Source organism: Rhagoletis pomonella, unplaced genomic scaffold (assembly GCF_013731165.1).
Source record: "Rhagoletis pomonella isolate Grant_MI unplaced genomic scaffold, Rhpom_1.0 Rhpom_scaffold_00005, whole genome shotgun sequence".
Taxonomy (NCBI): domain Eukaryota; kingdom Metazoa; phylum Arthropoda; class Insecta; order Diptera; family Tephritidae; genus Rhagoletis; species Rhagoletis pomonella.
In genome coordinates, this window is record NW_023458559.1 from 75854297 (window position 1) to 75879995 (window position 25699).

At 37.4% G+C, this 25699-nt stretch overlaps 3 protein-coding genes across 17 annotated transcripts in view; 1 reads left to right on the top strand and 2 right to left on the bottom strand.

Annotated features, from left to right (window-relative positions):
* LOC118739585 (2-(3-amino-3-carboxypropyl)histidine synthase subunit 1-like) overlaps positions 1 to 25699 on the bottom strand; it is a 180935-nt gene that overhangs the window by 120902 nt on the left and 34334 nt on the right. The gene's annotated exons all lie outside the window — the stretch shown is intronic.
* Positions 1 to 25699, bottom strand: part of LOC118739589 (F-box only protein 32-like) — a 159046-nt gene that overhangs the window by 88317 nt on the left and 45030 nt on the right. The gene's annotated exons all lie outside the window — the stretch shown is intronic.
* Positions 3399 to 25699, top strand: part of LOC118739578 (F-box/LRR-repeat protein 16-like) — a gene marked incomplete at its 3' end in the record, with an annotated part of 46032 nt that continues 23731 nt past the window's right edge. Inside the window, 2 exon segments of one of the 4 annotated variants that reach the window (XM_036470980.1) lie at positions 3399 to 3569; positions 23678 to 25630. In XM_036470980.1, coding sequence (XP_036326873.1) covers positions 24299 to 25630 — 1332 coding nt within the window. 4 annotated transcript variants of the gene reach the window in all.

Here is a 25699-nt window from a genome sequence, read left to right on the forward strand (position 1 = left end):
AAAAACTTACTCCACCTGAGCTCACCACACATTAATTCACCACACTTTAACTCCCCACACCTAAATTCACCACACCTCAACTCGCCACACCTTAACCCCCGCACCTAAATCCACCACACCTAAATCCACCACCCTTAATTCACCACACCTCAACTTTCTCACCACACCTCAACTTTCTCACCACACCTTAACTCACCTCAACTCACCACACCAAAATTCACCACACCTTAATTCACCACACCTCAACTTTCTCACCATAACTTAACTCACCACACCTGAATCCACCACACCTAAATTCACCACACCGTAACTCCTACACCCAATTCCACCACTCCGCAGCTCACCACACCCAATTTCACCACATGACATGATATCACTTGATGTGGCATCAAAGGCAACATCATTTGGCATAAAATGAACCAAAATAAATAAGATTTAGATAGAGATGAAAAAAGGGATAAAAAGGAAATACAACTGAAGAGTGTGCGATGTTATATTGTGGTGTGTTATGCTTCATATGTTATGTTATTTATTCTTATGTTATGTTATACCAAGTACTAAGCTAAACTCCCCTCCACTTAACCCATTCCAACTAATGTTATTTTAGCTCATTCAACTTACATAAACTATCCTTAATTTTATCGGTTGAATTTCAACCGCTGGGCGAACACTAGTATATATAAATAGATATGCACTTCAATACATATCCACATCAAAGTTTGTCATTTACGCTGCTGAAAATGTATGTAAACAAGAGCTAGACAAAGCAGTTCCATTCGGGGTATGTATATATGTATGTACATATGTAGCTAAATGATATGGTGGAAGTGGTTGAGTTATCGAGAATTATTGTTATGGAAAACTAGACCATGAAAAGCTGTTGAATTAAAATTTTGTTGTTAATATAATTTTTTTCGAATTTAATTTTATTTTACTTTTACAAGTAAATGGTTTGTGTAAAGTTCGGATTGTATTAACACCTCCAAGATCGAAATGATACTGCTTCCAAGGAAATTTTATAAATGCCATACAAATGTACATTAGACTGTACCACCTTACGAGCCAACAAAAAGAAGCCGGAGTACACTCGCGAGTCTGAAGTATTTTTGTAAGGTAATTTCGACATACGGTTCGCCTTGTACCTACATTATGTGGCGACACCTAGATTCGGCAAGAAACTTTTTTTAATAGTTCCACTGGAATAGCCAAAAAAACTTCCTCAGCATAAGTTTAATGATTTTTTATAACTTTGATTTACTGACATTAGGGTGGCGCGGTGATAAGAACTGAGATCTGGTGGGTAAGTACTAGCACGGTATACTTATGATCAATGAACTTTGGACAAAAAAATTGTATCGTCTAGAAAAAAGTCCATATACATATCATACTTTAAGATCCGACTATAAATGCCCAAGGTAAATTACCAAAAGAGACCCCTACGTTCGGGAAAAATATTTAATTTGGATTCGAATCGACTGTAAATGCCAAAGATATGATGATAAATTTGAAAAGGCGACCCCGTAGAAGGGCCAAAAAAATGTCTTTCGAAATTCTTCTTTATTGGCGCTGTAACCGCTTCTGTTCTAACAGACGCCAATTGGAGATACAAAGTGAAGACAAGTTCTTCTCCACCTGCTTTTTCTAACGCAGAGGAGGCCTTCCTCTCTCCTCCTCTGTTGAGATCAAACATCCAAACCAAGAAGGTTTAAGCAAGGGGTTACATAGGTTGGTGTCCTATCCCCAACATTGTTTAACTTCTACATATATATTGAAGCGTTTGAGATAAACGGCTAGGATATATGTACGTGCTTGATGTACATTTTTGCAATACGGGTACTTTCAGTGGCGGGCAAACTAATAGGGACGCGACGTTTTAACAAGTTTTGGCTATTATTCTTTTGTTTATTTAATGTTTATGATTTTTGTTTATAAAAGTAAATATAGCTCACTATCTAACAAAAACCATGTGGGTAAGTAAAAATTTCAAACTTTGTACAAGATCTATAAAGACTCGAATAATTTCAACAAATGTTGTATTCAAAATTATAAAAAAAAATTTCTACTTAAGTAGGTATGCATGCATAAAAAATGTTCGAACATTTTTGTGGAACAAAATACGTCACACCATCAACAATTGCCAAAAATCAACGGTAAGTCCTAGTTTATTTTTTTTATAAAACACCTCCAACTGATCTTAAGAGATCTTGAAATTTACAAGAAGTTTTTGCTTCAGATGTCAACTTTTGAACTGTGACACATTTTTGTTTTTTGCAAACTCAAAATTAGAAATAACTTTCAAATAAATAAGAATTGTTAAACATGAGTTAAAAATAAAAAAAAATCAAAGTTCACAAATTGATATCTTTGAAAAACGGTATTGTACAAAAGAAAATGAGTAAAAAATTTTTATAAGTTTCTGCTTTAATGATTTTATTAATTTCAAAATGTTGTTTTTGACATATATTTTTCTTTATAACTCTAAATAAATCTCATAAGCTGGTAACAAAGTATTGCCCCGTGAAATATGCAATGCCAAAATTTCAAAAATTTTTCATAGCTGAACTGCTGAATCGCGGTAACATTTTTTGATAATAAAATTTTCCAGTTACAAAATCTTCGGTAACGTGCAGGATAGACCTGTAAATATCACCTTTCAAACGAGATCAGAACTATTTTTGTAATTGTATTAGTTTATGAGATAATTAAAAATTAAACATTCAAAATCCCGTAAATTGTGAAATTTGGAATTTTGCTAACTTTCGACAACAAAATTTTAATTTTTTCCGTTGGCAGAACTTTGTTATGTAATAAAAAAAAGTTCTGACCAAAATTCATACAAATCAAAAATGGTCGATTGCAATCAGTGTTCGATTTGACATGATCAAAGAAATTTCACTTTACATTAAATTTGAATTTTGTATTCAAATATTTAAGATTCGCGTTGTTCAAATTTAACAGATAAATGGAACACTTCCAATAAACAACTGTCAAATTGCAAGAATTTCAAAAGGCTACACTCACAATTCTCTCCATTCCCCAATGCAAAAATGTCTGCAAGAAAAATTTCTCGTAGTTAACGCCAACATTTCTACTCGTCACTCATCTTGCAAATATCTAACAAAAATTTTTACAGCCACCGCTGAGTGGCATCAATACAACCAAAATAATTCTCCACATCCGCTCGCTCGCGCATTATGCATGCGCAGGGTTGGTCTTTCGCAAATGAATACACCTGTGTGTGGGGGAGTGACGCTTTGGGGGCACAATTAATACGCATTCGCGTAAAATTTTGAAAATGACAACAAATAAATTGCGCATGTGCTGCAAAATTTTCTCCTAGCTACTGTGCTCTTTCGAACATACACATATAATAATGCCACTTTGGTTCGGTTATTTATATTTCGAAATTCTGTCTTTCACGCCAACAAAGCATATTTTGAATGCAGTTTCAAGTCGTGCGCCAAGACATTCGGAGTTGGTCAGTTCGCCAAAAGCTGAAAGTGACAAGAAATTAAGTAATTAATGAAAAAATAAATAATTGTGGTGGTACAAAGCAAAAGAAAGCTAAGGTGTGTACATACATATGTAAATTAAATACTCGTATTGACAGCAAGAAAGTAATTAATTGGCGTTGGTCGAAGCGGAAAGCGGAAGCGCAGTTAGATGCGCTTCAGCGAATTTGACGCTTTTTTTTTTACAATTGCAATTTGCCAAATTTTAAGTGTTATAAAATAGTACATTGAAATCGTACAGAAAGGGACGCCCTTAACGAATTTCGAATTTGTTGCAAGTGTGTTACGGTGCGTGCGGAGCGGTGTAGTGTGGGCAGCTAGAAGGAAAAGCCAACAATTGTTTTTCGGGGTGAAAAGGCCAGTTGGCTGGTGGCTGAAAATGTGAAAAGCAGTGCAGCGCAACGTAGGAAAACGTTAGCCGTAGCAAAAATTTGTCAGTTGTTTAAAAAAATTGATTTTTATTATTGATGTGCGTGTGTTTTTCGTGTGGTGCGAATAACAGTAAACAGCTTGGTACTTTGAAAATATGCAATTAATTATTGTGTTTTTGTGTGAAAATAAATACAAAAACATTTTTATGGTGTTTATTTTGGCGTGTGAGCAACGTCTGCTGCAACAGCAAAAACACCGAAGGCAACACGGCTCTGCATGAAAGTATGTAAATAGTATGTTGAAAAACTACCCTATGTATACTTAAATGTATCTACTTACATACATACACAAATACTACATTATGTGACACCTTGAAATTGTAGAAAAAGTTGCTTTGCTTTGAGACGTGGCTAAATGACCAGCAGATTTTGAAGATTGTTGTTTGTAAATATAATTAACCGATAACGTTTTCCCTTTCCTTTCCTTTACAAAATACGTGAAAAGTAGTAATTATTAATGGTATTCCAAAACATGCATAAAGCTAAAAAACTCGAAAATATTTTTCACACAAGTTTTAGCCGTTTACAAAGTCCCCGAAGCTTTCCAGACTTTTTTTCCTAATTTAAGCGAATACCTCGAATATATAGTTTCAATATTTAAGTCGCAGACTATTTTAAATAGTTAATTTTATCAGATTATTTTTGGAAAATACGCCAAATACTATTTTCTACTTTTCATTATCTACTCATCGATTGTTTTGTGGAGAAATTGGCAGTGAAAAAGAAGTGCGTGAACAAATTATTTCTTTAAATAACCCGCAGTATACGTTCAAAAGGTTTGCAAGGAATACTTAGGCCCACTTGCAGAATATCCAAGGTTAAATTTACAAATTCAGAGTTAAGTAACCCAGAGTTAAAATGTTATTTTTTTTTAACTCAAGAGATATTTGAAGCCGAGCTAGTTAACTCTGCCTGCCGGCGGGTATTTTTGATTTTGGTTGACATCATTGACCCTTTTTTGCGTCATTTGTTTTGATTATTCATATTCGTCTGCTGTACTTCAGTAATTTCAGTGATAGCTGCTTGAATTTAGAAAAATTTCGTAAGTATCAAAATATAATGCAATAAATTACTATTTATTAGTTTAAAATTAAATCTTCATACACATCTATTAAATACTGCAAGCATTCCGAGACATAGGAGACCAGGATCAGGATTTCTCATTCATTACATTAGGTAAATTCAGGTAAGCAAAAACCTGTTGTTTATTAATTTTACACAGCGCAAATTGAAATTTCTTGGATATTTTCGTTAAAGAACTATTTATATATCTTAAAATCATAGCCAATCATGCAAAGCGAAGCGAAACCGCATCTCCGTGCTCCCAATTTCACAAAGCGTGAAAGTTTGCTTTTGTGCGACATTTTATAAAAGTGCAAGCACATTATTGAAAACAAAAGGACCGACGGAGCTAGCTTCAAAGAAAAACAAAAAGCGTTGATGTTGAACGAATACAATTCCACCACAACTCGTTTAGCATTTTATTATTTATTGAGAATATTTCTCGATGCAAATATATATTGAAAAATTGAACTTATTTTTACTTTTAACGGCTTTATTTACATTTTTTGACAGAATGACACAGAGTTAGCAAATTAACACTGCAAAACTGCTGGGTTAAACATTTTACGTTTTAACTCTGAGTTAACCCGTAACCCAATTTAACCTGCCCTGAGTGGGTAACTCAGGGTTAAAGAAATAACTCGACATCCTGCAAGTGTGCCTTAAGTTAACAGAAGTACAGTTCTGAATACATTAAAAACGACGAGCTACGGGCCACAGCTTCCAAGTTGTTATCTTCATTATCTAAACGCTTTGTCTATGACGACATGATTTTTTTGAACGCGGCAGCGATATCATGAATTTGTATGAGTTTGACATAAAAGAATAGGAAGAACCTCATCTGTCACTGGAAAAATAGAAAAACATCTAATCTGGTCACAACCACAGTCGTCGCGTAGTCCGGTCGTCGCCAAAATAATTATCTACATAAGAGTACGTGTTAAAATAATTTGACAGCTGTGGTCCGTAGCTCGTCGTTTTCATTGTGTTTGGGCTATACCCTATCCAGGATAATGCAAACATTTAAGGCAGATATTAACGTAAATCGAAAGCACGGAACAGGTAGAAAAAAGGTTGAGGCCATGCTGACAAGAAATACTAACCTTTCAGGAAGAGAAATTGCTCAGCTAGCGGATTGTTTCGAGTCATTTGTACGAAGAGTGAAAGGAGAGTCGGTGCTGAAGGCCAACAAAGTTCAAGAAAATGTTTAAAATTGGATCGGTGGTTACTGAAATACACCCGGCCGAAAACAAATCTCGATTTTGGACAAGCGCTGGTAAGATTTGCTTTCTTCCGTCTAGCGTCCGACAAGGAGAACTATCGATGCGCTAGACACAAAGGTCACGCTCTCTCTAATCAGTCGCTGACCAGTGATTCTAGACAGCTTCCTTCTAATGAACTGTCGAATTACTAATAAGAATTCCCTTACAATTCCTTATATAAAATGTAAGACTGGGCCTTTTCTGTAATTTTAAAGATAATTTAGGTTAGGTATGTGACCTAGCGCCCTGATAGTTTATCATTGTATCGCAGTCGTTTGCCAGGGCTTGTCCTGATGGTGGTGACAAGGAAATAATTGCCAGGAATAGCCAGCGCTAGAATCAGTTGCCCAAGCCAAGGTCTCGAGTGCTAGAGCCAGTCTGGAAACTAAAAGACATAATTTTTTCTGGTACAGCAATTTTAGCTTCGGAGAAAATACCCAGTGCCCTAATTGTTTATTACTGCATGGTCAGAAAAATCTTTCCGCCAACAGGACAAGCTACTCCAGGTAGGATTTTGTAAAATGTATCTCAGTTTTTTAGTGTACTAATTTCTAATGACGCACTCCTTATGTACATTAGGGTACATCACCAAAAAACAGTGTAGGTTTTTCTATTATATTTGAAGCCTTCCGCTAAAATAATTTAAGCAATTAAGCTCCAACAGCTATTGAATTATAGCCGTTTTTAAGTTTTGAAAAACTACTGCTATTTGGGAAATACGACTCAAATTTAGCTGAGAAGTCGAGTAATCGTGTGCATGGACGGACAGATTGACATGGCTCATTCGATTTCGCTTTGCATTCTGAGCATTTCGATTATGTCTATATGTATATACATTGGGTGGTACAAAGTTTTTTACAGCCCGGCACTGCAGAATATCGAAAAAAAAATAAGACCCGTATTTTTTATTAATTTAAAATCGGCTGATATTTAATCATGCCGCCGTGCTATGAAATCGTTAAGAGCAAATATTTTGTGAAGCAATAAGATTATTTAGAGATCTTCAAAACATAAATTTTACTAACTACTTTTTCATAACTTCATCTCTTATATAAAAAATTCAAAAAAGTTGATTTTTTCGTGTCTCTTTGGACAACCCTAATATAGATAAGTACTATATTTGTTCCTATCTCTCTGCCATTAGGCTGTTATAAACAACCGTTACATGAAAAATCTAAATAGAATTGAACACCTCAAACTAATCGTTAACAAAGTAGCTTTCGGAAGTCCAGCGAGTGTTTTGACATGCTTCAACTTTTGGCAGCCAGAAAGATGGTGACACTATGTCGGGTACCAGGTCACAGCGGAATCGAAGGAAACGAGGACTTCTGGCGTTATTCCCAAGGAACTAAAAACTCGATTTGCGAGACTTATGTAGGGGATTGTGGAATAGTACCTTGAAAGCAAGGGTGGTCAATGCCTTATCCCATTTTGTGAAACAGCCAATTTATGGAGGACCTACAAACTATACCCAAACGTAATTAAATAAAAGTGGTAGTCGAATTTTACGCTGTCGTAATTTTTTTACTGACCTTGTAAACGCTCTTAAATAAGATGACATTAATAATTTTTTCATCGTGAAAAAAGTAATGAAATACACAAATTTGGTTTCTATTTTGTTGTTAAATAATCAACAAACATCACAGTAAAATCGAAATAAAAATAAATTACAAACCATATTATATCCTTAACTTTGTTTATCTCACAAATACAGTGATGGCAATGGCCGACACCGTGCGCCAACATTTCTATACTAATGCACACATAAATATGCACTCATACATACATATGTATGTTCCCAGGCGGTACAATAAGAAATAAAGAGGCTTTTTAGGAAGTCTTGCCAAGTTTTGAATTTGAAAAAGCACTAAAACCCAATAAAAATCGCGTTTTTTCTCGAGAAAGGCACCAAGATTTTATTGTAGTATTTAATGGAGTTTTTATGATAATTTTTTTTTTTTAGGGATGCCGATTCCAATTAATAAAAATAAATGTTTCTTGCTCGATGGTCGAATTTATTCTGTTTTCTATAAATTCAAATATTTTCGACCAAGCGACGTTAACATTCTTGTTCTTATTTTCAAATTTACAGCTGTGTCCAGCGTTGCCGTTTCGCTTAGATTTGAGAAAAAGTTATACATTTTTTGCTGACAGTTTAAATGTTAAATGTTTTTCTCTTAAAATTTCTTAATTTTTTCTACAATTCCTATCAAACGAAAGCAAAAACAAAAAATGAAGTTTCATGAACTATGTGGTAGTTTAAATATACACTGCAGTCTTTTATGATCTCGTGAGCTAAAGAGCTTTCCTTTCCGACCGCTTGACACCTGAAACATAAAGAACTTTGATTTCACTTTTTAATCTTTTTGTGTCAAAAAGCTGCCGATTTCGAGTATTCTTTTAAGTTTCTTTAGGATTTTGTTTCCATTTTTGTAAAGTTGGTTACAAAACTTACGATTGCTATAAATTTTGCTTCCATTATTTTTAATATTTACAGATTTGGTGTCGTCAAACTTAAAAAAAAAACACACCAAAAAGCGCACGAAGCACCAAATTCAAAATTGTTTGCAGTTTGATTAAAAAAAAAACCATTAAATTTAGGCACTAGTGTTTTTAGGAGATCTTCTTATTGATCTTTTGAAGCAATAGGCCTTCCGTGTTTGATTATGTTTTCTTTTAAGCCTTTCTGATTTCTGACGCTTCTCCTGAGATTGTTTTCTCTTTTGCCGGCAGGGCTATTCAAAGATCTTTTAATATGTACAACTAACAAAGAGAAGAGTTTATTTAGAAGAGCTCTTAGCTTTGCCTATTGGGCTTGTCAATAAAAAAGTATACATTCATACATACGGATATTTGTGTATGTTCGTAGGTAAGTGCGGTTTAATTTGTATGGGAGATTTTTTCAACTAAGAGCGTTTACCACCGAAGGATTCTAGCGTAAATTTTTGTCATTTTCTTCAAAACCTATTTTCGCAACTTGGCAAACTCCAAATTGATTTTAGACTCATGGTTTCAAATTTGCTTAGAATTACACATACAATGCTGCTATGCTATACGCGTATGGTAAAAAAATGACCCACCCTATTGTATGTATTTTAACACATATCCACTTACATTCCCGCAAGATGGCATCTAACTACATAAGTGCATACTCGTTCTACATATGTATTTTTACGTTCATTCTCATCAACGCGTGTACGAGTAATTAGAGGTCGTGATGTCATTTGCTATACATATACCTTGGAGTGAAAGACATGAAATGAAAATAGTTTGAACTTTGTAAAAATAGTAAAATCGTACATTGACCAAGTTTGGTTTGCTTTCGCCTTGGATATGTGGCAAAACATATTAGTTAATGGTTTACATTTCTATTCCAAATTTAATTTTCTATGATCATGGTATGTACTATGTACAAGAAAGGAAAAATATTCGCTGCTAGAAAGAGCGCCAAGTATTCCAAAACTCTGTACTTTATTAATAGAATTGAATTTGTTAAGATTTTTTTCTTGCTTTGCCTATCAGGTAAGAGTGTAAAATATTAAAATGTTGGGGTCGATGATTAGTAGATATTTTTAAACTCTATCGCTACAGCAGCCACATTTTTCTTCAAACCCCCTTTTCAAAGAATACAACATAGGTACACATTGCTTGCTTTAATCTAACGTTTCTCGTATTGCAATGGTTCGCTCTTTTTGGAAAGGACGCCTTGCTTCCTATAGCAAAATTTAGATAGATAGTTAAAAGTGACATGTACTGCAACCTGACGGATATATTGTGCCATTCACTCAACACAACACCTCATTTAGGCTCACACACACCAACAAGTTCAAAAGTGTTTTCGGAGGTAGGCAGCGCATGTGCTTATCCTTTGGCCACATTGAGCCTAAGATCGTTGGGATTATATATGGCCAGCTTCCTAACTTATGTATGTGCCTTTTTAGCCTGAAACGTTCAATGAGGATGCCCCCTTTTAATCCTCAGTTTCCCTAAGGCAGCTTAGTAAGAAGCCTATGTCTGTTGTAACCCCAATTATGCTTGGTGTCCTAGCTAAGTCTACCACTACCTCGTTTCGCTCTATACCTTTTGATCTGGCAGTTAAAGTAGCTAAATATTTTTTTTCAGCAAAGGCATTAAGGTCCTCAACGTACCCAAAGACTAGAGATGATTTAACCTCAAGCACAAGGAGAGCCTTGAGTACGGGCCCATACAAGTTTGACTATAACCAAATTAGGCTATAAAAAAACTTATAGGTTTTCAAGTTGAGGAGAAAAATTTTGAAAATTCATATTTCTATATCCATTTATTTCAATTTTGGTGGGCACATTACTCATAGGTGTAAAAATAGCGTTGCGAAAAATTTACCCTCTAGGCGGTGATGCAGAAGTCGAGATATTTGGAAATATGTATTTATGAGAGATACGTTAGGTTAGATTAAGGGACTCACCTAGACCGAGAGCGTTGGTCCTTTGTGTGATACCACAGCGAACGTAAGAGATCCCTCGAACAAGCTATAAAGTATGAACCGAAGTGCCTAAGGCGCAATTTAGTAAAAACGGGCCGTAATAGGAAGAGGCTTTTACATGATTCCACCTCATTGTCCTCCATACATAGCCAACAGAATCGAGAGATACGAGCTCGTGAGCATAATAAAATCCCTTGACATGCAATGGTCTTTTCCCACCGTTAGCTGAGTTGTCCCGAGGCCCATATTTCCAAGAAAAGTTCGCAAGTATTCAAAGGGGACTCCCACTCTCACTTTTCTTGGGATACCACCTCGAGGGTGCCGCTTCTGGCCTGTTAATCAGCTACGCAGTTTTCTGCGATGGCTGTCTGTGTAGATGTTAACTTCCCTTACCGCCCATGCGCACAACAACAGCCAATCGACTACAATGATCTGGAAGCCTAAACCCTGCCTTCTGTCAAGCTTCGACCTATCGCGCAAAAAGTTGAAAACCGTGCTTACCTCCAGCCACACATCTCTTACCTATTGCCCGTCTACAGGTGTATAGAGTCACTGAAGCCTTCCTCAATCGACAGGTGAACGCAAGTGATACCGTTCCTAATATTTGTGCAGATATACCAACTTTAAGAAAGAACGAAGTGAGAATGATTGGTGTGAAATCACTGGGAGGCATATGAGAACTATTTCCAGCTTTTGGTGTAAACGTCACCCCGACCACTCACCAAGCCCTGGGGATGTACCCTCTTGCGAAGCAACTAGTGAATATTCAACACAGCCAACGACTTCCAGACTTTTTTTTAACTGGGCGGTTATAATGCCGTCAGGTCCCGCCTCTCCTGGGCCGAATTGCATGGAAAATAGGCATTGAGGAGAAGCTTGATCGACTGCTCACTGTTCATATGTAGTCTGGTTGTTGTTCGTACTCGTATTCATACTCATACTCATATTTACATTCGTATTCGTGTTCGTACTAGTAACTACCTATGTGTTTGTATTCGTGTTCGCTTTAATATTTCTACATGGATTCGTATTCATATTTGCATTCGATGAGAGAATCAAATTGTTTAAAGCATCTCAGTGTATTATGCATGTATGTACATTAGGGTGGTAAAAATAAAAAAAAACATTTAAAAATTTTAAACATTAAGATCTCACCCCCTAGGACTTTTCTAAATGGGAAAAAATAATTCCCGTATTTTTTGTTAAAAAGAAAATTATATTTAGAACTGCTTCAAAGTTCATGAAGTTTTTTATGTATTTTATATGGCGAAGAAATCCTTTTTCGTAGAAATGGTATAGATGATCAATGTATTGATTAAAATATATTTTTCAGGGACCTATAAAAAATTTTTTATATTTAAAAATGGTTAAATAAAAAATTGGGTATTATAATTGAAATCTCCGGAAGAAAGTGTTTTTCAGCATATAGAATACATGGAAAACTTCATGGGCAGTTCTAAATATAAGTAAAAAAACGAGTGTTCTTGTTTTCCATTTAGAAAAATCCTAGGGTGCGAGAGCTAAACATTTAAACCCCCCTCCCGCCCATGTAGTTTTGGACCACCCTAATGTACATGTTTAACGTCTTCGCTTCATTTATGCCAACTAAACCGCTAATGGTTCAAATAGAAAATTCAATCGCTATTTTCCATTTGACTATTACACTTGCTCTAAACTACCTTTATTTGTAGATATGTATGTATATTTGTTACTGTTGTTTTATTTATACTGCTTGCTTCTGTTGTCGTCGTAAGTATAACTGTCGTTTTATAGCTCTCTGTGTCATGCCACTCTTGCTCATTGTTGTTGAAATATCGATTTTCCTGAGGCAACTGCCAACCAAAGCACAAATACAAAACTCTGTAGCCGCCATGTCTATGTACATACATACATAAATGTAAGTTTATACCTATGCGAATTCCAAACGTATACCATATATAACAACCATTTGCCTGGCTGCTAAACCATTTACGTGCATATGTATGGGTACATACTGGCATATTCTTTTATAACTCGAACTCTACTTACTTCTTTGATGTGGTGTATGGCCGTTTCAAAACAAAACGGGGAAAAAAGTTCAGCTGTGGCATAAATCTTCTGCTGACGATTTTCACTTGTTTTCCATATGTACGTAGCTCCTTTGACGTTACTGCTCATTTCAATTTATGTTATTCATTCTACTTTGTCTCAACAGTTATTTACTTTGTCTCTCGCTCTCGTCTCCTTTGTTGCCTGTGTATGAAGTTTGAAGGTTTGCCTTAGAACCAAAAGTTTTACTAGCTAGCTTCGCCTACATCCTTTTGCCGGCAGCTAATACACTTGCCATAAAATCTTATTTTCCTTTCTTCTTCTTTTCTCTTTATTCTGTTTAATTTCATTACATATTATGCAATCGCTGTTGCCTGGCTGGCTGTATTGTGTTGAGATAATATTACTTTTCTGTTGGCTGACGCGAGCAATCAATGGGTTAGGCTGGCTATAAAAGGATTTATTTTTCAGTTCCTTTTATTGTTTGGCTTGAAAACGTAGTTGGAATTGTGCAGCTTAGCGAATGGCGTAGCCAAAAAAGTAGCTATGCGAACACACTGGTAGACTTTTCTGCGCTGGTATTCTTTTACCCAGCTGGAATAGTAACTATGACTTAAGTCCATTAGGTATATTACCAGTACTCTGGGCGGCTTGCAACTTCCGTACTCAAATACAAGATCATATTTGGAATAACGTGTTCCGATGAAACTCTCAATAAAGAGCCTGGATAAACTATGTGATATATTGGCAGTGTGAGTGTAAGTCGCTTACTGTTTTATAGTCGCATCGATAACTCAGACACTAGACATTCATCAGAGACTCCATTCTATTGGTATTAGGCAGTGATCGGAAATAATCCCCACAAATAGCCGGTGTCAGGAGTGTTCCAGAGCAATGAGCGCATTGGACCTTCGTTTATCAAGCCTGGCTGATGAACCAAAGACTTCAACATTATATCCTTATTTCCGAATGCGGGCATATGCGATTTCAATTCTAGAACCTTCATCTACTTTTGCCATCTGTTGGAACGAGGGTCATCAAAACAGGCCATATCCATATAGACCGGTACTCTCCTGGTTTGCACTTGGAAAGGAAATAATCATTTTCTTCCATTGAGTCTCTGGGTGCCCGTTTCGTCGTATGGAACGGAAAAGTCTATACAGACGCTCAGATGTTTGGTTACCTAGTTAGTACAGAGAAAGCTGAAGCTGGCTTCATATCTTGAAAAAGGGGGTTACTTTACTGATCCAATTGAATCATTCCGAATGGTGCTTAGTCAGCAGAAGAACTTTGAACATTTCCATGTCGGAGGTTTCGCCACACGCTCGCTGAGCCGACTTTACGCCCTATGAACTTCCTGCTCAAAGAGATGACTTCGAGGGTATCCTGCCTAGCCATTCATCAGGCATGAAGTAAACCGAGGCGATCGAGGGAGAGGTCCAGCGTTCTGCTTTGTTGATTGTAGACTAGGCCCTGATTGCTGCCTGGGCATCAGATTAAACGATGGAAAACTGGTGTGTAGACAGTTGGCTGCCTCTGTATTAGCAGCCACGTCTGCCTAAAAAACGCTGAAGACATCTGGCGGCCTGAGAATGAAGTTTACGGCGAGTTACTGACAGAATACACCTCCTTTAACCTTGCCGTACAACTTTGACTCATCCGTGGTGTTCATTGGTCATTTTACCAGAGGATGCCACTCTCCCATTTACTCTTTTTAGGGATGTATGTATGCACCGATTCCTTCGCTCAGGTATGAGGTAGAAGTTTTCAAGGAAAAGGGGAGAGCGCAGTGTAGCTCCCGCACTAAATGCAGTTCGGTCAATTCCGGTATTTCAAAAAATCATGCTATCGGCCGCTGACAAGATCTGATTAGTGATTCCATTAAACTTTGGCGGCATGGCAAGGTGCTTTTCAGTAAAATTTGTATCCTACGGAAAGCAGTGTTGCTTCACTGCAAAAATTTCAGTTGGGTAATGAATTTAATACATACATACATATGTAGGTATAAAAGTACATGCATGCATACATATGTATGTACGCACTCTTGTAGAAAATGAAGTTGTCTCAAAAACTGCTGCGTACTCGAATTCCCATGTCGCATATCTGTAGTAGCCAATTTATTTTTACTTAAATCTTTTGCGTAATTTTTCAACGACGCTCTTTCGTTTGCTGTCGGTCGTACTATCCTTCAGCCATTTTCCTTAGCTTATTTACTTACTTAAAGCATCAGTGGAAGCTACTTAAACTGAAGGTATTTGTGGCAGTTGATTGACAAGCTTATTTGAACTGGGCTATGTACACAAATACATATAGCCTCTTACATTTGTTTTACAAAAAAATAAAAAAAATAAAACTAAATGCCTTCAGGTTTCTTCTCTTTTACTTCTATGTAGTATAAGCATACAAATATACATACATATGTTGGTTATATTTACTCGCATATATATACATCTCATCTCCCATATTGCCCCATTAGAAGTACATTTGTCAAAGTAGTTGCTGAAATAGTTCAACTTTCTTTTCGAACATACTGGGACTTCTACTCTCGCATCCAAGTAAGTGAAGCACTGACCCAGAGCAATGTAAATCAAATTTACTTAGGTAACATGTTTAGATGATTATAATTTCATTTCGTTTACTATTCTAATGGAATAATTGTGTAGTGGCTTTGTTTCAACAAAAAACAGAAGAAGCAAACAAAGTAGAATTTTGTTTGTTTAAATAAAAGCAAAAGAGATTATCACAATAAAAGCCTTCTTGTCATAGTCGGTTATTACTTTTTTATGCAGTACATACATACAATTTATGTATAGGTGTATGTATGTATGTACGCGGCTTCAAAAAGTTTGATACATAGATGGAGCAGGGATGATATTTAAATGCGTTTTTTAATTTTGTACCAAATGGCAAAAAAAATGTACCAAATCAGCCGAAAAAGTACCAACATATATATTTTTAAATTAGGTAAACTTCTGTATAGGTACGTTGGTTTAAAATCTCACCAGAGAATTTTTCTAAGCTTTTTCTTTCTAGCTAACCGGACAGCTGATAGAATTTTTGTTTTCATTTAAAAGAGTAAAAAGAAAAAATTCTCCATCAACATAAAGTTCAGGCCTCCAGATCACTGTAGCGTTTTTCAAGCAGATGTAACCCCAATACAGGAGGCTTCGGATTGTTTGATCTCTAGTGTAACACCTCTACAATGCAGGGAACACTTGAGAAATGGCTCAAGGTTTGGGTGCTCCCCTGACCTCATGCGGTCTAACTTCTGGACAGATGGGCGTTTAGTCAGCTCAGCGTGCACTGGAATGCAAGGTGGCTAAGTCGTTCTGGCCACGTGTAGACCGAGGGCAGTCCAGGGAGCTCGTGAGACTAAGCAAGTTACACTTCTCACTTCCTGTAGAAAAATTTACAGTTGCTGTCGGTTACAAGTAGCCGGTCACTTAAGCACAGTACAGGTTGGGTATCCAGCAGCTGACTGCTAGTAAGGTTCATTCGGCTATCTCCTCACGATGTTCCATGAGTAAGAGCATCAAGCGTCAAGGTCAAAAAATCGTTTGTATTAAAATATGGTAAAATAAACAAATGGGTATTATTATTGAAAGTCTCCTGAAGAGAAACAGGGATTTCCGATCGAAAAATATTGACTTTCAAGAATTCTATACCATTTCTACGAGAAATTGTTTTTCCCACATAAGATACATACATGGAAAACTTCATGGGCTTGGAGGCAGTCCTAAATATATATTTTTTTTTTTACAAAAAAATACGGGAATTTTTTTCCCCATTTAGAAAAATCCTACAGGGTGAGGGAGAGCTTAACACTTCAAATTTTTTTCTTGTGGACCTAGCTAGTGTCCACCCTGGATCATCATACCAACGACCCATATAGAACATACATACCAAAAGCAGTACCAGTGATGTTTACATCCAGTTGATCATTTAGTGGCTTAATGAATCCTCTGAAAAATCAAATACATTTCAAATTTTTCTAATACTCGTAAACAATGGATGAGCCTAACCTGAATTTAACATTGAGATAAATTTTACGATTGAGCTGAGAATACTTATGACGAGCTATGGAATTTCATTGACACATGTTAACGTGCAATATGTAAATGTACACTTGTGGGCAGCTGATTAAGTTAAGTGACATTTTGACCAGTTTTAGTTATTTTTTATTTGTTTATTTAATGTTTATAACTTTTTTTTTTTAAAGTCTAGCAGATTACAAAATTTCTTACAAAAATTATAAAAATTCAACAATCTTTAACAATTATACCCAAACATTTTAAACTTTTTACTAAACAACTTTTAGAAAATTTTTAGGCCTGCAGTTTTGTAGCCCACTAAATTTTAGTAGGCTAAAATGCAAATTTTAAAACGCTAGAAATTCGCGTTGATTTTAATAATATTTTTTTGCTGACGCTGCTAGGTATTTTCCTCCATATAAATGTAATTGTCGAGCATACTTTATATATGGGAGAAAATGCTCAGCACCGTCAGCCAAAAAAATTAAAAAAAATCAACGCGATTTTCTAGCGCCTTGAAATTCACACTTTAAACATACTAAAATTTAATGGGCTATAAAACTGCATACCTTAAATTTTTCCGAAAATATTTAATAAAAAGTTTACAATTTTTGGGTGTAATTGTTAAAATTTGTTGAATTTTTATAATTTTTGTAATCAGTTTTGTAATATGCTAGAACTTTATAAACAAGTTACAAACATGAAATAAACAAAAGAAAAATAACCAAAACTGGTCAAAATGTCACTTAACTTAATTAGCTGACCACAAGGGTATGTACATATATGACTAAATGTAACCATATACGGTACCTTGGAAAATTTTTCGTAATCAACTGATGACTTTGTGGCAACAGATCATGCCTTTGAGCACCACAAAAGCCCATACAGTGGAACCCGCAAACAAACAAACAAACACGATTGGCTTTGCCATTGAATTTTCCTCAGCTGCGAAAGATGAAATGTTGAAACAAGGAAAATCGGAGAAAATTGGAGCAATTTGTTAGTGTTTGGCGAAAAAAAGAAATTTTTACCATAATGCTATGGGGATTTGTCAATGCAGTTCATACAATCATTCATTCGTCCATTGATTCATTCTTTCAGCCAATTCTACATTTAAGTCCAGCAGTTACAGCATCAGTATGGCTCAACACTATAAAGCTGTTAAACAAACAAGCTGAAAAGGGATAGTGTACGTAATGCCGAACAGAAAAATATGTATGTAGGAGGCGGTGGGAGCGGCATGGTTACGCAAACTTTCCTGTGGCTTATCGTTTGAGGTGGATAGTTAAGTGGCGATTGGTTTGCGAAAATGTGAATTCTTTTTGCAGCTGCTTTGGACATTCTGGGAATACACGAATGTTATTTTGTTTTTTTTTACCTAGAGCTCAACGAACTTTATTGACACACCTGAGCGACCGTATATGTTTGTGGTCCGGTTTAATTATGTGGGAAGTTAATCACTTATACACGTGCAAAGCATTAAGATGTATGCACATGTATGAGAGTACTGTGTCCATCTATTTGACCGACCCACATGTGTATATACCTATGTATGTATACACAAATATTAGAGTTTTTCCAGGAAGCGTCCAAATAAATGGATACATTCAGTTTTTTTATGTCAGTGTTCAGTCAATTTCCCGATGACGCGGTTTTTCCTCATAATTTCCGTTCCTCCTTTCTTTTTACTGGTAAATTTCCTATCTATTTTGCTATATAAATAATAGACTTAATAACTCACCATTGGTATTCTTTCACTCACCTTTGCTATCTACCGCCTATCTCGCCATTTACTGTAAATACACTCATATCCCTATTTCTTACTTCTGTGTGTATCCTTGTAGTTATTTAGTTGAGATTGTCGACTGACGATAATATTCCAATTTGGTTAAGTGGCTACGCAGCTAGCTGGCTGTAGTGGACCAGCCAACACAAATAAGTTTTGAGGTAGTCACAATCGCTGCAACTGCCTTTTTGAGGTTACTCATACAACACGGCGTCCATACGCAGTGCAATGAACTTTATGAAATATTATTTATTTAGTTTTCCGCACTGTGTCCATTTGCACTCTTCCTATTTGAGTTGAGTAGTGGCTGCTTTGACTTTTGGCTTTTAACGTTGCGTCGATGAAATCCACTCAAAAGGCAATGCGGCGTACAAAACAAACCTGTAAAGCGCTGTAGAAACGGGTCTACTGTTGTTTTAATGCCTTTAATTTTAGCGCTGCTTTTTAATTTCACTGCTATGCGTCAGCCTATGCAGTGGGTCGGCCGTGCAGCTGTGAAGTGCTGTTTTGCCTAGGCAATTAAAATGATGAATATCTGTATTTGCGTGGAAGCCTAAGTGAAGTGGTCTCATCATAGTCTTGTGCTCTCTATAAAGTTGGTTTTTGAGCTGTCTGTGCAAACAAATATATAAATGTGTGTAGGATGCCTTTAGGCCAACAAATATACATATTTTGTGTCGGAGGGAGCAAATAATGTTTTGATACAAAAATCTCTTACTTTTTATTCTTCTACTTATACTTTTTATTCAATAAAGCGTGCTCTTAAAGTAAGTCAAAGTTTTGCCAATTATTATTTTTGGGTAATGAAAAAGATATTAGTTTAGTAAAAGTACTTGACAAAGTATATATTATTTTTAAACAAATTAAAAATTATGGCCAAAAATAACTCTTTAAAGTCTTTAATGGCTGTGTCAAGTGTAAGCTACTTACTTTTTATGGTTTAGAATACATTTTGTGCTTCTTCAAATTTGTAAAACTTTCATTGCCTGAAATTTATGAAAAAGTAATAAAAGCAGATTTTTAAATGCCAATAAGCTCAGGTATACGTCTGCCAACATATCGCGCGCAATAAATTCATACCCTTGGATGGTAAAAGTGTTTGCTTTATCTTATTCTCTGCGAGACAAGAATTGACAATGGAGTTACTAAGTATCCCAAATAAATTTAGAAGAAATAATTGTTCAGCAATGTCAAAAGTTATTCAGTGATAAATTGCAGATACCCAGCTGAACCTTTTTCAGATGAATGCCCCATGATCCATCTATCCGTCAGGTTAGGTTAGGTAAGGTGGCTAGCCTCTGCGTAGCTTCGCAGAGGGCATTTAGGCCCATAGCGTTACCAGATAAAATACGACCACATTAGACAGCTAATCACTGAGTACCAAGAGCAATGTTGAAAAACGACGCACTCCTCTTGGCAAACTGTAACACATTGTGGTACCCTATTTTGGCGGCGTCTTCCAGGTTGGACAGAAAACCTGCTCCCAGCAAACTAATCCGCAGACCATTAAAGGCAGAGCACTGGCAGGTGATATATTGCACAGTCTCCTCCTTCGTTTTGGATCTCATACAGATTTTATCATTGGTCAGAGCCGGGTTGAAGGAGTGCGATGCAAGCAGGCAATGTCCCAACCACTAGCCTAGCGTCCTCCCATGCTCTTCGGCAATCTCGTTGCCGTGAATGCTGCTTGGCCTCGGCCTCCATGATCAGTGCACCGACATGCCTATCAGCTAAAGACATAACTTTCTCTCAGCATTGCCAGCTGAGCTATTCAAGTACGCTGGCTATTCTTATACAGAATATGATAAGTTTCCGTAGTGCTCCTTGAAGCATTCCGCTTATCATATTGATGCACAATCCGCTTACCACAATCACTGTTGCGTCTTAGAAGAATATTTTTTAATCCGTAGATCACAGCAGCGGAAACAGTACACCGGCTTACGGAGTCCCCTGTTTAGGTCGCCTGGTAACTTCTCTGTGGCCTAACTTAGCGTTTACAATCATTGTACGAAGCATGGTTGAGATCCAGGAAGTTCACAATTCCAGATCCAAGATCCAAAGGGTCAACTTCAAGTCCGACAAGAGCTAATTCAGTCTACAGTCTGCGTAATTGAATAAACGAATATTGTTAATCAATTTGTTGGTGTTTTTTTTTTTTTTTGGTATATCCGAAAATACGAATATTAACCGAATATTCGAAAAATTCGAATAATAACCAGGTATCCATACTATACGGATTTTATTCGTGTCAACGTATAAACCGCATGGATATCCGGATATTCGAATATGCGGATAGTTCCAGCCCTATTTATTGGACATATTGCTTTTAATTTGATTTCCAAAGACACCACAAGTAGCCTTGTATTACAATAAACATTTACAAGTAGCAAATCAGAATAATACTGCAAAGCAAACATTTTTAGCGAAAAGAGATGAGTAGGTACATAAGTGAAGAAAATTTTAATATTAATATGCGGACGGGCAAGTAAATAGTTAAGTAGAAAACATTTCTTTTATTTTGTTATGAAAATAAAAGTGGATGCAAACGACAAAAGTAAATTAGAAAATTTTTGCATTTCACAGCTTTAGCATTCATTGAAAGGTCTTGCGGCAGAAAAAAAAAAGAAAACTACTTGATTCTTTTCGAAACAAATTTCATTACACTAGCATTTATGGACCACGACTTCGCACAGCTGCTTGAATAATTGTAATAATATGGCTCTAAAGCCGCCAGTCATCATAAAGGCCTTGTCGTTCGCTCATTTCTTCAAGAGTTTGCCTTTCAACACGCTTATGCACTATGCTATCAAAGGGCAGTTGGTGAACGTTTCCGTTCCACTTTTTAGTTTCCGCAACTTTCCTCTAACAATTCTACATATATTACTCAGTATGCCACATTTTTACTTTGACTCATTCCGCTACTCTTATTTTCATTTCATTGCTTGGGTCTGTTAATTAACGCGGCGCGTTGGCAATTGCGGCTGCAGTAAAAGAATGGAAGTAATAAACTTAAACGGAAATGACAGAAAGTGGCAATTACTGACTGTGCCGGAGTACTTTGTTGCTAAAGTTGTGTGCAGTAAGAAAAAATAAGTAATTTTTCTGTTGACCAATGCAGATTTTCACATAGAGAAACTTTTAAGATTTGAGACCTGTTCAAGAAGAAAAAAGTGAATGACTGTGGCAGCAATTAGCAACCGTAAGTGGCGAGTAAAAATTAAAGTTTCTTTAGTGTTGACTAAGTTAGTAGGGTACTTTTCGTTAAAGTATTTACAGTGAAACCCGCTTAAGTATCCGCCTCCCCCCACTTAAGTACCTAACCCGCTTGAGTAACCAACATTTTTGGGCACCGTGAATATTTTAATGTAACCTGAAGAAGATCCCTCTCTTAATTACCTCCCCGCTAATTTACTCAACCCGCCTAAGTACCTAAATTTTTCGTACCCATTTACCATTTTACTTATAATTTTCTCCGTTTAAGTGCTTCCGCTACACGTTCGGGAAAAAAATTCTAAAAAATCAACGGTAATTTTTAGCCACTTGAAACATGCAAATTATTACACCAAATTGAATGGGCTATAAATACTTCTGAAAAAAAAAGTTTGAAATTTTCAGTGTTCTAAACAATTTTAAGCTCAGGTTTATATAGTACCCAACCCGTCTAAGTACCTCAAAAAGCTGACATTTTTCGTGAGGTACTTAAGCGGGTTTTACTGTACTCCTTAACCCATATTTTCGACCATAAACTTTGAAAGCCCCTTTCTCTGGAGTTAAGTTTTATTTTATTTAACTGTTTTGCACAATCCAATTACCATACAACTAGCTTTATTGTACAACAAACAATTTACAGAACTTCAAATTTGCACTCCGTAACTTTACTCGTAACTTGCTAATGCACAACGGAAACAGAACTCCCTGTGCACTTTTACATACCTGCGCCACCCTGTGTTTCTAGTCAGCATATTTTTTTTTTGCAATTTCTGGAAAATTCTTGTTGACGTTCCTCGCTAACGAAGCTTCTACGGTTTTTTATCGAACATTCTGTCAATTTCTGGTTGTCCGTTTTGAACTTTTATTTGCGTGTTCACAGTATTCGCCACACTACCCTCCACCTCCGAACGAAGTCCTCCACGTGGACCACCTTCATCTTGTTTCTAGGTCTCCCATCGGTTTGGATTCGGTGCAATACGTCATTCAACCTTCCCAGTTACACTGTATTTTTGAGTGCAAACTTTTACGTTGCGGATTGTACAGAAACACTAAATCTCCTTGGAAACACTCTGACTTCATCGCTTTATCATATATTATAACTCATAATTTGAGTATGTTGTCTCATAAGGGAATGCATTCCTCTCAGTTCCTCTTCTAGGATTTTGGACATGTCTTTTCCGTTCCAACTTGCATCGCCACTTACATATTTCAATTTTCTGGGCACTAGGCAAATAAGGTTCACTGCCAAAAAAATACCTTTGCAGAAGTTTTACCCGTCGTTGCTCGAGTTTTTTTTGGATACCTAGTATCTGTGAAATCCTTTAGAATATCGCCGCTACATATGGCCATGACTTCTGGGTTTCGGTCGTGTAGCTTTGAAAAAAGGACACACGAGCACATTTAGGCCCATATTTGTGACCGCTGTGGTGCCACAAGGGACAAGACAATTTTTTTTGGAAACAATTAAATATAACAAAGTAATAAAAAAAAAACTTGTAGCCCATTCAAGGTTAGCATAATAAATATCAAGTTTAAAGTAGCTAGGACTTACCATTGATTTTTGTATTTATTTTTTTTGTTGACGGTGTCAGTCATTTTCTTTCCTATCTGCGCTATCGCCAATGCACTAACATCTCTTTTTCAAATTATTTGTACTATAAAGCTCCCGTTACCTCACATATTTTCTTTTGAAACATCTGCAGTAAATCTCAGGTTTTTATTTAGCAGCAACTGTAATTTTTCGGTTCTCTTTCAAATAACACAAGAAATACAAAGTAAAGCAACTTTCTCTAACTTTATATAAGCACATATAATACTAACACACTACCGACTACGCCCAAAGAAAGTTTGTAATACAATTTTAACTTTATTGTGCTGCTTTTCTATTTCAAGGACACTTAAACAAATTGGAAGCGAAAACGTTGCACGTAAAACACAATAGAAGTGACATACTGCTGCTGCTGTTCGTTTTTATTTTGGAAATGGCTGCATCGAGCATAGAGCAAAAGTAGAACAAAAGTTTAACAAATTGGTAGAGAACGAACACAATGAACGTGTGCTGCATGAAAAAGACACAATAAATGCAGAAATAGCTGCGTGTTGCATGCATTTTGCTGAGAGAAGTGAAGAGAGTAAATATAAACTAGCGTTAGTTGGTAGCTTAAATACGAAAGGCGATTACGGCTGAGCATTTGAAGGCTATTCAAATTATACAAATGCGCGAGAACGAATCAATGTGAAGAGATATAGAAATAAAAACATATAGAAATATACGATGAACAATAACGGTGAATGAGTGCGCGTACTTGTCAAGCTTATTTTTAATAATACACGCGTTGGAGCCGAAGACTGCGGTTGACGCGTAGTGTGTGGTGGCAGCGTCGACGACGCCACCCACAATTCCTAAAAAAGTAGTGTTCAAATAAACAGAAAATCACTCGATTGTGCTCTTGTTTCTCTTCCTCTTGCGGCTGGTGAAACGCACGCCTCAAAGTGCATTTATTCCAGCATACCATGTCCTCGATATCGGCGCAGGGCGTGGTCGAACGTGCATCCGCTGAACTCTCGAAACGCATTAACGGTCTTGGCCTGCGTTCGAAACATCATCATGGCAGCGGTTCTAATTCGTCCTCGTCCTCCTCTACACAATCCTCTTCTTCGTCTAGTGGTGGTAGTGGCAAAACCTCAGTAATGGAACGTGTCACAAATGCGCTCTGTGGCGGTAGTAGCAGCAGCAACAGCAACAACAATAGCAGTAACAACAGCAACAATAGCAATGCAAGCAACAATTCGAACAGCAACCCAACCGCCACACCCGACAAACCATCACGCGGCGGTAGTGCTAGTGGCACGCACACTCCCACAGGCGGCCTGTCCGCGCCCTCAAGTCCCACACTCCCTCACAATGTTGGCGTTGTCGGTACTGGCGGCAACATGCAGCTACTGCAGCAACAGCAGTCGGCGCCACAGGCCCAGCAGCCGTCACATCCGCATCAACATTCGCAGCAGCCATCGCCGCCGCCGCCACCGTCACAACATCCACTGCAAACACAGATTGCCAGCTCGACACTGGTGAATTCCAATTCCAATATGATAGGTGGCCCACCGCCTGTGCTTGGCCATCCACTTGGCGCACCACCAGCGCCCACTGTTAACTCGATCGCCAAGCAAATGAACATCACTATACCCGGCCAGCCGCAGTTCACAACCATGGGCTTAGTGGCGGCTCAAAAATCGGTAGCAAATCAATCTGTGAGTGGCGGCACGCCACTGCAGTTGCGCAAGCAACTGCCCAATCCACATCTACATCATCCATATGCGGGTGGTGGAGTTGGCGGCGTGGGCGGCAGTGTTGCGGGTGTCTTGCCGACGGGCGCTGCTGGCGGCGCTTCAAACGCTTCACAACTGGCCGCTGCCGTTACACAGTCTGCGCTGATTCTGCACAAACACCCGCCTCCCATAACCAGCATTGAGGCGTTGCTGCTCGACGATCGCTTCTTGAATCGCTTTTTCCTTTACTTTTCGTCTTATGAGCGTCGTACGTTGGCTCAGGTTTGCATGAAATGGCGCGACATACTCTATCGCAGTCCGCGTTATTGGTCGGGTCTCTTGCCGACATTGCAATGTCGCGAATTGCGTCAAATACCGAGCTGTGATCGTGTGAAGCTGTATAATTCGTTGATACGTCGCGGTTTTCATGCGCTCGCGTTAGTGGGAGCCTCAGATGAGGATGCGCTCGACGTGGTGCACTCATTCCCGTTAGCCTCCAAGCACATACATTCATTGAGTTTACGCTGTTCATCGATTAGCGATCGGGGACTGGAGGCATTGCTGGATCATCTGCAGGTGAGTGTTGTATATTATTTTATTTTATCAAGAAAACAACGGCAGGGGTCTGCCTCTGTGACTAGGCTT